Raw genomic sequence first — 16,100 nt, 5'->3', positions numbered from 1 at the left:
TCAAACCATAAAAATTATGGGATTATAATAAAGTAAAACAAAAGATCAGTATCAAAAATCTGGGTTGACTTTACCTCTCTCAACGTTCAACAATGAATAAAGGAGAGTTATTTTTTATCAAAAATAAAGGGGAATTATGATCAACTCTACATGAATTGTGTTAGGTGTCCAATCCTTCATAAAAGGGTAGGCTCCATAATTTAGTTCCTTTCCCAGTCCTTTGGTTTCGCCTAAAAATGTGTGGGTTCAGAAAGAAAATTTGAATGCACCCACTTTGGAATCTGTCACAGAATCCCAGAATGACAGTTTTTTCTGCTTAGCTGCCTTCTCTTCAGTTTTCAATACCAACTGGTCAATAGTCCCAGGAAATGAAGCTTCAATGGCACTCCTAAACTTATCGTACAAAGTTACCCTGTCTCTTGTTCCAGATACGAGGTCATTTGCATTTGGCTTCTTGAGAAAATCCAAAACATTCAATAGATTCCTCCTACAATACAGAGGACACTAAAAAGGTTATAACACAAAAAAGGGAATAAAAACTGTAAGAACACAAAAAAGATTTTTAAACATTGAAACACAAACAGCAAGAATCACAATAAAAGGGGATGGAGTAGAGTTGTTAATCTCGTTTTACCCTATCCATTACATTGCATTTGCTAACTTAAATAAAAAATGTCATTTTTATTACTGTTCTTACTAAAAGCACAAAACAAAGAAAAAAGTTGTTTCTATTTCATCTACCTTCTCATTGATAACTAACTATTCATTCATCAATAAAAGGCCAAAAAGAATGGGTAACACCACATGACTCTCTGCCTAAAGAAAAACTTCCAAGAAGAGCCTAACACCAAATGTGACAAGGGAGAGATTGAGGAGGATCAGTGTTGGGAAGTCAAAAAACATGTCCAGAAAATGTGTGGCAGAAGTATGTATGCTGAGGTAGATGGGTGGAAAAACCATATAAAGGATAGGATAAAAAATAAAGTCATTCATAGGAACTTAGGAGTAGCTCCAATAGGTGATAAAATGAGAGAAAGTAGACTAAGATACCTTCAACACATGTAAGAAGAAGTGATTTGTTACAAGTTGAAGGGACTAAAAGGGTAAGGGATAGACCAAAAAGGACAAGGGTAGAGGTAGTAAGAAATGATTTAAGCACCAACAATTTAACAATGGATATGGCATTAAACAGAACAGACTGGAAAAACAGGATTCATGTAGAGAACCCCATATAGTTGGGATAAGGCTTGGATGATGATGATGATGATGTCAGAAAAACACCAGGCTGTCCAAGTGTCAAAAGTTTTCACCAGATAGAATGGGGGAGTATTTGGGGTTGGACTCAATAAGAAGGGAAAGAAGACCAAGAGGAATGTAAAAAGAAGCAGAGAGGTTCCTGTTACAGACATAAAAGACAGAGTATTCAAACAAGGGTTACAGTTTCTACGAAGTAGCATGTGAATGATGGGCTTTGGAAGGTCAGAGGTTAGGCAGTTTCTATCAGGTGCTCCAGGGGTTTAAAAATCAAACTAGTTGTTTTGTTGGGATCTTTGTTGGTCAGTGTTCGGTGTTTGTGTTCTTTGTCCTTGCTTTTTTGCAAGCTATTTATTGTCTGGAAGGTAGGAAGGTTCCAAAGGGAGGTCTGGTTTTGGGGTCTCTTTTTAATTTATCTTGGGTGATTTCTTATCACCTCTCTTGCAATAAATTTTCTCTTTTATCTTGGGGTCTCTTTTTTAATTTCTCAATAAATTTTCTCTTTTATTTATTACCGAAAAAGCCCAACAAATGATGAAACTGGAGGAATCCTGTTAAATAAATGAAAACAAAAACTAATTCTAGGTCGTTCCAAAGGCAAAACAAGTGAGAGGCAAACTGTAACAAAATAAGTGAGATTCTTCAATCACATATTATGGATGTGACAGAAAGGAAGACTCCTCTGAAGTGTAGTGCTGGTATCAGTATCCACATGTATCCAACATCACCCATTTTGAAGTCTCAATGTAACATAGTTAAAGACAGCTTTCTAGTTTCTTGATGATGGACCCATGTTTTAAAAGTGCAAGGTGCAAAAAAGGCGCAAGGGTCAATTTGCGCCCAAGGTGCGTGCCTTTTTGAATTAAGGTGCAAAAATTAAAAAAAATCTAAAAAATCAAAAAAAAATGTCGGAAAAATCAAAAAATGCAAAAAAAAAACATAAAAAATATTAAGCATAATATTAATAAAAATATAAACTTTAAATTTTAAAATAAATGTTTTAAAAAACCTATTGTCTAAAATTAAATACATAATCATAACATGTAAAGCATATTCAAATGTGAATTTAAAAATAAAACCAAACATATAAATTTTTTTTTTGATAGATAAACATATAAAACATTTTCAAGCATGTAAAACCCACAATCTCTTTTTTTCCTCAATTGCATTATACTTAAAATAGTGAGCAAAGCGAGCGAACCGGAGCGGAGTGGAACCCCCTATTTGGTAATATTGTTCATTCATTCATCCTACTAAAATATCTTCTTAAAAAGCAATTAAAATTATAACTCATTATTTTTTGTGTGAGAACTAAGAATTTAGGACCCTAACATGAACTTGTTTGGGCTTGCCTCGAGAGGCGTGGCACAGGGGTCTAGGGGTGGAGCCCCCGCCCAGCCTTTAGGTTCAAAAAAAGCAAAAAAGCGTCAAACTTTCTAAAGGCGCACACAGGCTGAGGCGCAAGGCGCATCAAGCACACGTCTAGGCGCACCAAGCATGCACCTTTTGGAAGGGCTGCGCCTAGGACCTGGGCAAGGCGCCTACCTAAAATGTGCCTTGCCTGTGCACCTAGGTGCGCCTTTTAAATCATTGGATGGGCCCAATGAACAAGTATTGTCTTTGTTGATTCACTAGGATTATGTTCATTCCAAGTTACTGACATAAAGCAAAGGCCAAAGAGGACAAAAGGTAGAGCATCCAGGATCTTGCCAAGTTGCCCCTCTCCCAAACAGAACAGAGTTCCAAGCCTAGATGTTCAAATGGGAAAGACAAGGACATGGAACATATGGCATTCACTCCAGAAAATGGCAGCCACCGGGAATGCCTAGGTAACAAATTATGATGCAGCACACAAATCCAAGTAGGATCTTAGAAGTCACAATTAAAAATAGAAAATGTAAAGATAAATTAATAAAAAAAAAAGATACGAGATCTATCAAAACAAAAAAGAAGATATGATGTGAGGATGCAAGCAAAAGTCTCCCTACCTAAGCCCTAAATCCTAAAAGACCTCTTAAAACACTAATGTTCTTAGCATTTATCCCCTAGTAAAGTCGAAATCTTACTAAAAAGATGCTAGCATTTGTGGGGCCCAAATGAACAACCAAACTAAAGCAGGCAAGATTCATTGGTCTAATTAGTATCCCATGTGGGTTAATGTTCAGGTCATGATTTAAGTAGTAGATTGTGGCGTGCACTAAACCATGAAACCAAGGTTTTGTGATTGAGAAAATTCCATTATAGATGCCTAGTAATGGCAAAGTTATAGTCTTCAAAATCTTACAATTTATGATGCAATTTTTTTGATAAATAATTTATGATGCAATTCATGATTTGAATCATGAATTTTTTTTTGTAGTAAAAATAAAATTTACTAAAAGAAAAAGAAAGTACAAGAAAGGCGACCAGAAGTCACCCTCACCCAAGAGAGAAAACACCAAACACAAAGAAAACAATTTTCTTCTAACCCCTCTTTATCTACAATTTTGAACTCTGTCAAAGGCTTTGAATCATGAATCCCAAAGGGTTTCGATTCAAATCTTATGTGTAAATCCTTTTCTGAAAAAGCCTTACAATTTTTGTTTGAATCCTATGATTTATCCATGAATCTTTGGACTTATATGATTCATGTCATTCAAATCAATTTAATTAAGACTATGTTCTTTACTTCATCATCTCTTTGTTTCTTTTAAAAAGAAACATTTTTTTTTGGAAAAAGGTAAAGTAATTTTATTCAATGAGAAAGCCAATTACAACAAGACTTAGGCCAACTAGGCCTTCCTGGGCCCAAAACATATTACAAAAAACATCCATGATTTAGTACAAAGAAGGAGAGAAACATTCTGACTTTTAAACTCCTCATTCACCGACGCCCAGGAGCAAATCTTCCCCACCACTTTCTGCACAATCTCATCTGGACTTTTAGATTGATTACAGAAAATTCTATTGTTTCTTTCCATCCAAATGGACCAAAGAACAGCCTATGGAATAGTATTCCAAATAAGCCTGCCTTTCTTGCTAAGACCCTCCAATCTCCAACTCATAAACAGCTCCTTCACAAACTTTGGCATAGCCCAACACACTTCTAGTTTCTTGAAGAAATGTCCCCAGATTGAAGAGGAGATCGGACAGTGAATGCACAAATGATCTATAGATTCAGCACCCATGCCGCATAAAACACAAGAAGGATCAGGAATCTGAATACCCCTTCTCTCCAAGTTGACCCTAGTTAGACATTTATTCAAAACCATTGTCCAAACCAGGAAGTTAACCTTGGAGGGACAGGTGGGGTTCCAAATCTGCCCATCCGGGAAGTTCTCCTGACCTGAGCTGCACATCTTAAGAAAAAGGGATTTAACTGTGAATCTACCATCTGCATTCCACTTCCAAGTCCATTCATCTTCCATACTCATATCAATTCTCTGATTTTGAATCTGCCCCAATAGACCTACATACTCCTCCACTTCCCAGTCTAGCAAATTCCTCCTACATAGGGGAGTCCAAGAAAAGGAGCCCCCAAAGGTACTAATGTTATCAGCAACTGAAGAATCTTGATTCACTGCAATTTGGAACAGCCGGGGAAAAGCATCAGCCAAGGGGCCTTCCTCACACCACGAATCCTTCCAAAACTTAATTCTATCCCCTTTTCCAACTTTAAACTTGACCCCGTTCATGAAAAGAGTACTAACCTTAGAAATACCAGCCCAGAGTTTTCCAATTAGAGTACTGACCATAGAAATACCCCCAAATGAAAGGGGATCGAGAGTTTTCCAATTTCCCCAATCCACACCATACTTAGACGCAATGAGGCACCTCCACCAAGCATTTCTCTCATAAGCAAATCTCCATATCCATTTGCTAAGAAGAGCAGCATTGAAATCTTTTACTTTCCTAACTCCCAAACCACCCTTCTCCTTAGGCTTACACAATTGCTCCCACTTAATAATGTGAATTTTCTTCTCATCCACCCATCCCCTCCATAAGAAGTTCCTTTGAAGCTGTTCCAACCTCTTTGCAATTTTATTTGGAATTGGAAAGAGAGAAAGAAAGTGTGTTGGGAGGTTGGATAGGGAGCTCTTAATCAATGTAACCCTAACGCCAAAAGACAAATATTTAGCCTTCCAAAGAGCCAACCTCTTCTCCATTCTCTCAATGATTGGACTCCAGATTGAAGAAGAGGAACATTTTGCCCCAAGAGGCAGCCCCAAATACTTAACCGAAAGGAGCTCCATATGGCAGGCCATTATCTGTGCACAATCCTCCAAATTTACAACTTGACCCACTAGGATGATCTTACTTTTGTTCAGATTGACTTTGAGACCCGTAACCACTTCAAACCAACTCAGAATTCCAATAACTGTTTCCAACTGAGGCAGAGATGCGTCCACAAAGCAGAGGGTATCATCAACAAACTGAAGAATATTAACTTTCTCTTTACCTGGAGAGATAGCAAACCCATTCCATAATCCCGATTCTGCAGCCTTCTTACTAAAAAGAGTGAGGATTTCCATAACACAGATGAACAGCAAGGGTGACAGAGGATCTCCCTATCTCAGCCCCCTAGAACTACCAAAGAAACCCATGGACTGCCTATTAATTAGGATTGAAAATTTAGAGGTCTTAGTACAAAAACTAACCCAGTTTCTCCATTTCTATCCAAAATTCATGCAGTCCAACACCCTATCCAAACAATTCCAATTGACATTGTCATAAGCCTTCTCAATGTCAAGCTTACAAACAACCCCCGGAATACCCTGTCTTCTCCTTGAGTCAATTAACTCATTAGCAACTAAAATTGAGTCTACCATCTGTTTGCCCGGAATAAATGCACTCTGATTATTTGAAATAACATCACCTATCACCCCTTTCATTCTTTCTGCCAAGACTTTCACCAAAATTTTATAGAAACTGTGAAGTAAGCTAATCGGCCTAAACTCCTTAATATTCACAGCCCCCTCAATTTTTGGAATAAGGGAGATAAAAGTGGCATTTAGACTTCTTTGTAGGGACACATTTGCATGAAACTCCTGGAACACCTTCATCACATCTTCTTTCACAAAGTCCCAGCACTTCAGATAGAACAGATTGGTAAAACCATCCGGCCCAGGGGATTTATCACCTTCAAGCTTCTTAATTGCTGCACTGACTTTTCATTCTTTCTGCCAAGGCTTTCGCCAAAATTTTATAGAAACTGTGAAGTAAGCTAATCGGCCTAAACTCCTTAATATTCACAGTCCCCTCAATTTTTGGAATAAGGGAGATAAAAGTGGCATTTAGACTTCTTTGTAGGGACGCATTTGCATGAAACTCCTGGAACACCTTCATCACATCTTCTTTCACAAAGTCCCAGCACTTCAGATAGAACAGATTGGTAAAACCATCCGGCCCAGGGGATTTATCACCTTCAAGCTTCTTAATTGCTGCACTGACTTCCTCTTTTGTAAAAGGCCTTTCAAGCCAACTTTTTTGGGTCTCACTCAGTTGCCTAAAGGAGAGATTGAAGGGAAATGGTCTCAGCTTCCACTTTTCCTTGTAAAGTTCTTTATAGAAAGAGGTTGCAACTACTTTAATCTCTGAATCAGATTCACCACATCTCTCATTCCATGTCAACTTCTTAATAGCTGAAACTCTAGCTCTAGCATTAGCCACTTTGTGAAAGAAATGTGTATTTTTGTCACCTACCTTTAGCCAATTAACTTTAGCCCGCTGTCTCCATTTCAATTCCTCTTTCACCACCAATTTTTCAATGCTGTTTTTTGCTTGAAGTCTTTTCAGCCTTAACTCTTCAGAAATAGGAGCCATTTCTTCTGCTTTATCAATCTCTTCAATAATACCCAATAAAGCTTTTCTTTCAGTCCCCAACCTTAACTTATTCTCCAAGTTCCAGATTTTAATTCTTTTTTTTATAGCCGCCATTTTTTTTGCCAGAACAAAGGAACTGGATCCCTCCACCTGAAGTTCTTCCCACACTTTCTTCATCAATGGTCTGAGAGTTTCCTCCTCATACCAAGAGTTTTCAAATTTAAAGGGAGATTTGACCTTCTCCCTCTCCCCACAAATAAGCTGAATAGAACTGTGGTCTGAGACAGGTCTGGGTAAAGATATCTGCCTAAAGTCTAGAAAGATGTCCTCCCAATTTGAGGAAACAAGAAATCTATCCAATCTGACCAGGGTAGAGGTATCCTGGTTATTTGTCCAAGTGAACCTGTTACCTTGAATGGGAATGTCCATTAGATCCATATTATTAATGAAATCTGCAAACTGCCTCATCGATACAGTTCTGCCACTTCTTGTATTCTTCTCTTCCACCGACAAGGTGACATTAAAATCTCCCCCGATAACCCAAGGATGAGTCAAAGTCCCCCTCATATCAGCCGGTTCCTCCCAGAAACTCCTCCTAAGATTAGAAACTATTGGACCATACACATTTGTGACTTGAACTATATTACCATCTTGCAGCTTCAAGACAAGAGAGATCGAGAAATTCCCACTTCTGCAAGAAATCAAACTACAAACTAGGGGGTCCCAAAGACATAGCAAGCCTCCCGGACTCCCATTGGCTGCCTTTGCCCTCCATCTTACCTGACCATCTCCCCAAATACTCCGAATAATACCAGCATCAATTTTCTCCAATTTGGTTTCTTGAATCAATACAATTCCTGAATTTGAAGCCTTTAAGGAATCACAAACCACCATTCTTCTTCTCCCAGACCCCAGCCCTCAAACATTCCAAGAAAGAATTTTAATATTCATTGATATGACAAAAGAAGAGCCAACACCTCCCACTCCTAGAACTCACTCCCCCCACCCTCTCAGTTTTTCTTCGACCCCCTTACCGCCCCAACACTGCTCCCAGCCTTCTCATTCAAGCCCCAAGAGAGACGCATCATTTATCTGCTCCTCTTGGAGTTTGTCCCCCCTCTTTTAGTCCTCATCTTACCCCTTTCCAACAGAATTCTTTGTTCTATCTCTTCCAAGAACTTCACTGTCTCCGCTTCCATTCCCTCCATCGAGACCCCCAAAAAGCTCCCCAACCCTAGAAGTTTAGAAGTGACCCAGGAAGAGGACTTAGAAGTGCTGCTACTAGACTTACCTGCTTCAACGGTCCCAAGATTTGAATTTCCCACACTCACTATCTGGCCACTTTCTTCTCTCCTATCTGCCGCAGCATGACTTAGCTCATTTTCCTCCACCACTCTATGCTGATTCTGAGTATCGCTCCTAATTGCAGACTAATCTTCAACTTCCACTACTGCCAGCGGCATCACCTCCATATTGAGTTTATTTCCATCATATGTAGGTTAAAAAACCGCGATAAGTGGATTATTTAACATTCAAGTTGAACTTGATTAGATCATCATAAATTTCTAGTGTGCAAGTGGTAAACTCTGATAAAATTACTCTTCAATATATACTTAAACTTTTAATGTATCTGTTTTTAATTTTAGACAAGATTGTAAAAAACTTATTAAGTCGTATATTTTACAATTTACTCTATGATTTATGATTCGATTTGATTCTCCATGATTTACAATATGATTACAGTTTTTAAAACATTGTGAAGAACTAATGAAACTTTAGACCTGCCAAAACACTACAGAGGAAGTAGAAGAGAAAAGTTCTATAGAGGTCCATGCAATTGTATTTGTATATAAACTCTATAATGATCCATAGCAAAACAATTTATCATCAATCCTAAGAAAAGCAGGCACTAACACATCCAAATTTAAGACTAACAACCAAAGCAAATCATTCCACAAAACCAAGAATTTTTCTATAAACTCTCTAATGAGTGTTGGATCCCAAAACAGCCTATCATGAATCCTGTTCGGCTGTTCGTACCAAAATAGACATTTACACATGCTTTCAACTCAAGCTTATATAACTATAGAAAACCACCCCAAGGATCCAAACTTAAGTTCTTAGGAATACCAGACACAAAGACTCAAAAGAATAATAGAACACAAGAAGCAAGACAAATTAGGGGGAAGGAGAGTTAGAAAGTAGCCTTTGGAAGTTGGATATCACTCAATTCCACAATTGCATCTGATTCTTAAATCTTCCTTTTCTCTTGCTACCAACTACATTAATTTGATTTCAAGAAGAAGAAGAAGAAACTACTTCCAGACAAATGTTTTATTTCTTGTAGGTATGTGATACATGCAGAAAATCCAAAATCAAAGATAGAGAGAGTTCCAAGTTCCAACCAACATGTTTTTTATATTTAATTATAGCTTGCAATGACCAGTTGAGCTTTTCCCTATGACAATTTTGAGCTTCACTAAAAAGACAAGTATTGAAATCAAAATAAATTAGATTTATATCAGAATTAGCTAGCAAAAGGTATTTTATTAAGTTGTTAATTCTTTTTTATCTTACAAATTTAATATAAGAAATGCCAAAAATATGAATTTATATGACATGATATCACATCCATAGGTTTCTAGACTTCTATTACATGGTATCTCTAGAAATAAAGTCAGTTCTAGTAATATCATCTAAAACTTCAGAACACCAACCTATCTATAAGAGATAGGAAACTTGAAATATTTGATGAAAAGTCATTGACATTGGTTTTTCTGGCTATCTGAATATTGATCTAAATTTTCACTTTATGATCAACTAACTCAATCTTTCAACTGAGTTGAACCCAGAAAAGAAGTTACTTTTCTTTTTCAAACTGAATTATGGAATTTACCTGATCTTAGTTAAAGTAGCAATCTTTAATTTATGATTGAAGAATACTTAATGAGTTACTTTTCTTTTTCAAACTGAATTCATAATGTCTTCACTTGATCTTAGTTAAAGTATTGATTTAATTGCAAGAATAAATATAAAAAGAAAACAAGTTTATCAGAATTTTTACCACTCTAGCAAGCAAAGAGGAAAACAACAAGAAAGAACCTTACCTACTAACATAATTCTGTGTGATGGCAATAGATTCCTCAAGGTTGATCACCAAATGCCACCATCCATTAGGCACAAAGATCACCTCCCCTACTTTGCACACACACTCAACGGGCCTCTTCTTCCAATTCTTAGTGGCACCATAGAAGTTCATGAACCACTCAATTATTGAAACAGGGCATGCCACTTCTGCACCATCAGGGCTTGGATGGACTCCTGGTGGCACTACATCTGGTGGAAACAAGATCCATTTTTTGGATCCCTTGACGATTGCATTCCAAGCTGATGTTGAATTTGGATCAATGTGGAATGAAGAACCCGACCCAACAGGTCCAATTATAATCCATTTGTAATCCGGTCTCTCACTACCCAAAACAGAAAATAAATCCTCTCTGAAGTACACGGGAACTTCATAATCAGAACCTAGTTCAGGTACCTTCTCTGCAAACTTTGGGTCGAAGAGATACAATGGCCTTTCCTCTTTCGCCCCATCTGCATACCTAAAATAATCCTCAAGCTTCATATTAACTGGCCCAACTGAAAACTCAAAATCCTTGGAAACCCGAATTAGATAATCCCTGCCCCACTTCTTCATAGCAGCCCAATTCTCGAGGCAACCTTCCAACAAAACTGGTTTATTTGGTTCTTCAAAGTTCAGTATAAACTCCTCCACTGAAATCCCTCTCCTTCGCTCAATATTATCCCTTTCGAGCCATTCCGGTTTCATTTCAAGGTTCGCACAGAGCCAACTTTGGAAGAGATAATCGGAATAAAAATCCCTCACTTTTAAACCCGACGAACAGTTAATCAACGCAGAAGACAAAGGCCTGTGTGCAGAAACGTAAGTAGATTTCCAAGACCCATTAAAGGAAAACCCTCCCTTGAAATTTTCCAAAACAAGATTCCTCCAAAGAGGTTCATGGTTACAAAAAATATAGAAAGACCTGCTCACTGTAGCTAAAACACCTAAATGGGTACCATCAAGAAACCCTAAAATATCAAGAACAAGTTCATCTGTCAGGATTCGAAGATTACCCAGGCCTGTATTTCTGGAGTTGCAAGGTGATGTACTAAGGAAGAAGTTTCCTAATGGCTGGACACCATGACTGTGTGAAGGAGCAGAGCTTTTCAAGTCGAATCCTTCTTCTCTTTCTTCTTCTCCCTCTAAGGATTCTTGTTTCTCTAGATCAGAGTTCTGGGTACTGAAAGAGATCTCTTCATTGTTCTTCATCTTCTTCCTTTTGTTCTTCTTTGTCTTTCTCTTGATGACTTGAGATAGTAAGGACTTCTTGCAGCTTAACATTTTCGTAGTAACAAAACTTTTGATGGCGGGAGGAAGATGGCGTCCGTCCACTCGCAACACCTTATTGCTGTGCTTGGGTTTTAGGCGCCGGCAGCTGCCGTAAATGATTCGTCTTTTTTTTATAGTTATTTTTTTGCAGCAATGCAGTGTTCCTCGCACTTATTTGGTTGGCCAAGCCCGTCCTGTGGGCGGCTCATTGGCCGTCGTAGCCCAAGCCCCATGGTTTTGTGAAGCAGCTCCTTTGAGCGGTTAATTTGCAATTTTTTCCAGCTTCTATGCAAAATCTACGGTGGAAAAATAAAAGATTAACAGAAAGATTAAAAGACTATTCTACCCATCGTTTTTTCCTTAATTTTCAAAATGTAATATTCCAATAAATTAACCTGCAACATTTGAATAAATTTGCTGTTAACACAGCTTGACTTTGGCGCAGCAGTTACTGGTTCAGAAGAATCAGAATGCTAGACGGAAGCAAAAGTTGTTTGTTTGTTTAATTGAAAACGGGAAACCCATTCGCATGCAGTTGTTTTTCTTCGAAATCATCCTGCAAAAGCAATTCCATCTTCTTCTATAATTATTTATAATTTGTCCAGTTTTTTATCTTCACCTAATCTGAAAAATAATAGCGGAGATTAGCCGTTTTTTATCTTCACCTAATGTGAAAAATAATGGTGGAGATTAGTCAAAGAGAGGGGGGGACTAAGAAGAAGCTATGTCAAAATATCTTATAGAACTGATTGCGGAACGAACGGAATCCTGATCAATCTATCACAGCGGAGATTAGATAGTCAAAAAGCGCATTTTTAAGTCTGAACGCGGTGTAAGAAATTGAAGTGCCAGCCAATGAAGACAATATATAATGTAATGCATCCAATAAGAACAATTTTTCTTGGGGAGTTTCTTCGGCTAGAACTGAGCAACAATAGCAATGATGATGATGATGGTGGTGATTCCTATGAACAATTTGATATTGCTCATCCTATCGCCTTAATGGAATTTGGATCTCAGTAATGGATTCATCGAGAAGATGCTTAAATCGTCGCTCGCCATCAGGTTCGTCGGAGATTCGACAATTTTACAAACCACGCACACGCACAACCGTGAATATAGATAATAGAATTGGGATGCTCAGTTGGAAACCCACTTGAAGATGCTTTTCTTATGATGAAATCGTTGAAGCTACTAATGGTTTAATTCAGGTTTGTTTCTTTAAATTTACGAAGACCCAGTTTTTCTTTTTATAATATCGATTCTTGTTTGTTAAAGGAGTTGATTCATGTGTATTGGTTTGATGGGTATCAAATAATCTGGTCGGAAAAGGTTCTGAAAGATGGATGGGTAATTGCTATGAAAAGGCTAAGCAAAGCTTCTACAAATGAGAGGAAAGAGGAGTTCTTAAAGAGAGCTTGGAACAATTGGCCATATTCACCATCCAAATGTGTCGGCTCTGCTGGGTTGTTGTATCAACAATGTTCATCTCATCTTTGAGTTCTCCTTCCACGGCTCTGTTGCATCTCTTCTATATGGTATTTCTGTGAAAAACACAATCCATATCGTAATTTCACCAGAGTTGGCAAACAATGTCAAAATCACATGGCCGGCTGCCCGCTCCATATACTCTGAGAGCTTTATCACTCTCTGATGTATACAAGACAACCATTCGAATAGATTGGGTTAGGATTTAAGGTAGAAGGTTTTAGAGAATTGTCCAATTCTAATTATCAAACCAATATTTAAATATTTAAATACACAGAAAAACTACCATCTTTATCTATCTGTATTGTAGCTGCACTTCCGGCCTCCAGGCGATGTGAGTACCTCCGAACCAGTCTTACCGTTTAAAAATGTATAACGTGATGGTGGAAGCAACCACTCGCAAACAAGGTCAATTAGTTGAAAAATCATTTAAAGGAAAAGCTGGCAAAACTCAAAACCCAGCTTGCATTTGCAATGAATCCCAGTTTCTCAGGAAAAATACAGAACATGTTAATGGACTAGTTCCCCACCCAGGTCCCATTTTCAAGCTTCTAACCATCTCCGAAACCATTGGAGGAATCTAATCATGAATGGTTGTAGCAGCAGCAGTAATAGTGGTATCAGTAGTTATGTAGTTAGAACACTCAGATTAAAGAACCCAAAACTCTTATTGTTGGAAACTTGTTCCAACATTTCTCACCTGAAAGTAATCCATGCCTATATGATCAGAACCCATATCATCACCGACTTATTCGCAGCTAGCCGACTGATCGCCTTTTGCACAAACCCCACCTATGGAACAAGCTTTCTGGATTACGCCCAACGAATCTTCTCCCAAATTCAAAACCCCAACCTCTTCATCTACAATGCAATGGTAAGAGTTTATTCAGGCAGCAAGAACCCCCAACAGTCCTTCCAATTCTATAGAAAGCTTCAGCAGGAAGGCCTCCTTCCGGACAATCTAACATTCCCATATTTAGTGAAATCATGCGCTGAATTTGGATGTGTAGGAATGGGTATTCAAGCCCTTGGTCAAATCATTAAACATGGATTTGAATCTGATGTATATGTACAGAATTCTCTAGTTCATATGTATGCTACATGTGGAGATATAGGAACAGCAAACCGGATCTTCCGTGGGATATATCATCTGGACGTTGTTTCTTGGACTTCCATGATTGCAGGGTACAACAAATGTGGGGATGTGGAATCAGCACGCAGGTTGTTTGATAAGATGCCAGAGAGAAACTTAGTAACATGGAGTATTATGATCAATGGGTATGTCCGAAACCACCATTTCAACAAGGCAATTGAGCTGTTTCAAGTTCTACAGTCAGAAGGAGTACAGGCGAATGAGACAGTCATGGTTAGTGTGATAGCTGCATGTGCTCATCTGGGAGCCCTTGAACAGGGAGAAAAAGCGCACAACTATGTGCTTAGGCATAAGCTAAATGTGAATTTGATCCTTGGAACAGCTCTTGTGGACATGTATGCGAGGTGTGGAAGTATTCAAAAAGCTATTAGAGTTTTTGAAGAACTGCCTGAAAGGGACACACTGAGTTGGACAGCCGTAATAGCAGGACTAGCCATGCATGGCCATGCAGACAAAGCACTGGAATACTTCTCAGAGATGTTGAAGACAGGTATAACACCAAGGGACATCACCTTCACAGCAGTTCTATCAGCTTGCAGCCATGGGGGGTTGGTGGACAGGGGTTTCCAAATCTTTGAGAGCATGGAAAGGGAGTATGAAATAGAACCGAGGCTAGAGCACTATGGGTGCATGGTTGATATTCTTGGGCGTGTAGGGAAATTGGAAGAAGCTGAAGATTTTGTAAGGAAAATGCCAATGCAACCTAATGCTCCAATTTGGGGAGCACTGCTTGGGGCTTGTCGAATTCACAGAAATACAGAAATCGGGGAAAGAGTGGGGAAGATTCTGATTCAGTTGCAACCATGTCATAGTGGGTATTATGTGCTCCTCTCAAACATCTATGCTCGTGCAAACCAGTGGGATAATGTTACACAACTGAGGCAGATAATGAAGGAAAGAGGAATTAAGAAACCGCCTGGGTACAGTCTGATAGAGATAGGTGATACTGTTTACCATTTCACCATAGGGGATAAATCACACCTGGAGATTGAGAAGATTGAAGCAATGTGGGAAGAGATTGTTAGGAGAATAAGAATGGCAGGATACACAGAGAATACTGCAGATGTTCTTTTTGACATAGATGAGGAGGAGAAGGAGAGTGCGTTATACAGGCATAGTGAGAAGCTTGCAATAGCCTTTGGGATGATGAAGACCGAAAACCATACACCACTCCGGATCGTGAAGAATCTGAGAGTATGTGAAGACTGCCATACAGCCACAAAGCTGGTTTCCAAGGTCTTTGGCCGGGAACTAATTGTAAGAGACCGGAACAGATTTCATCATTTTAGAGGAGGTTCCTGTTCTTGCATGGATTACTGGTAATAAACAGCCATTTTGAATTTTTCAAGGCCATTCTTGTTCTTAATATTCAACATAACTCTAGATTAAGGTTTTCAGCTTTTTCCTATGATCTAAGCTTAACAAGCAGTCCAAATACTCAATAAACATACGGTTGATACAAATTATACAAAAACTTTAGGCTCAGTTTGGAAAAGAGTACAAATACAAATTTGTAGAGTGCAAAACCTTGTATTTTGTATTATTTTTATGTATTTGCACTGTACATATTCGTATTTGTACTCTTTCCAAACTGAGCCTTAAGTCCAGGGAAAATTAGGACCCGTAAAAAGGAGAAACAGACCAATTACTTTTCCTGATAACACCTCAAAAAATTGTTGAAGCAACATTGTGGAAACATTGCAACAAAAAATGCCATAGTATGATCAGTTAAAGTTACAGCTGTAAATGACTTGAGCTAGCTAAGTTGCCAATCCACAAAAGAAGAAGAAGAAGAAGAAGAAGAAGAAGAAGAGGAATCAGCCCATGCTAGCTGAGACTCATCTTGAATCCGAGCTTGGGTCCACTCATAAGGGGGTGTTCAATAATGAGAATGTTTTTGCTTTAACTTGTTTTCAGAACTGATACATCATCAAAAAAACAAAATAATGTTCTTCAACTCTGCTTTTGTTTTGAGAGGTGAAAATAACAGTCATATTTTTGAAACCA

At 38.4% G+C, this 16,100-nt stretch overlaps 2 protein-coding genes across 2 annotated transcripts; one reads left to right on the top strand and one right to left on the bottom strand.

Moving 5' to 3' along the window:
- Positions 1 to 11,683, bottom strand: LOC104591085 (transferring glycosyl group transferase). The gene is made up of 2 exons (XM_010249880.3): positions 10,164 to 11,683; positions 1 to 487 (listed from the first exon to the last, which is right to left on the bottom strand). Exons 1-2 carry the CDS (start codon positions 11,462 to 11,464, stop codon positions 247 to 249), a joined length of 1,542 nt encoding a protein of 513 aa, XP_010248182.1. The 5' UTR covers positions 11,465 to 11,683; the 3' UTR covers positions 1 to 246.
- Positions 11,684 to 11,884: 201 nt separating this feature from the next.
- LOC104591077 (Pentatricopeptide repeat (PPR) superfamily protein) lies at positions 11,885 to 15,446 on the top strand. The gene is made up of 2 exons (XM_010249873.3): positions 11,885 to 12,663; positions 12,785 to 15,446. The coding sequence occupies exon 2, from the start codon at positions 13,527 to 13,529 to the stop codon at positions 15,414 to 15,416; it is 1,890 nt and encodes a 629-aa protein (XP_010248175.1). The 5' UTR covers positions 11,885 to 12,663; positions 12,785 to 13,526; the 3' UTR covers positions 15,417 to 15,446.
- The last annotated feature ends 654 nt before the right edge of the window (positions 15,447 to 16,100 follow it).

This window comes from Nelumbo nucifera, chromosome 6 (genome assembly GCF_055504915.1).
Source record: "Nelumbo nucifera cultivar China Antique chromosome 6, China Antique-T2T, whole genome shotgun sequence".
In the NCBI taxonomy this organism is placed as follows: Eukaryota; Viridiplantae; Streptophyta; class Magnoliopsida; order Proteales; family Nelumbonaceae; genus Nelumbo; species Nelumbo nucifera.
This window is presented reverse-complemented; position numbering and strand designations above follow the sequence as displayed.

Excerpts from the sequence above, each read along its gene's own strand:
- LOC104591077 (XM_010249873.3), top strand. The coding sequence starts at position 13,527 with ATGAATGGTTGTAGCAGCAGCAGTAATAGTGGTATCAGTAGTTATGTA.
- LOC104591085 (XM_010249880.3), bottom strand. The coding sequence starts at position 11,464 with ATGTTAAGCTGCAAGAAGTCCTTACTATCTCAAGTCATCAAGAGAAAG. Across the intron at positions 488-10,163 it reads ACACAGAATTATGTTAGTAG|GAGGAATCTATTGAATGTTT; the intron begins GTAAGGTTCTTT and ends TCTGTATTGTAG.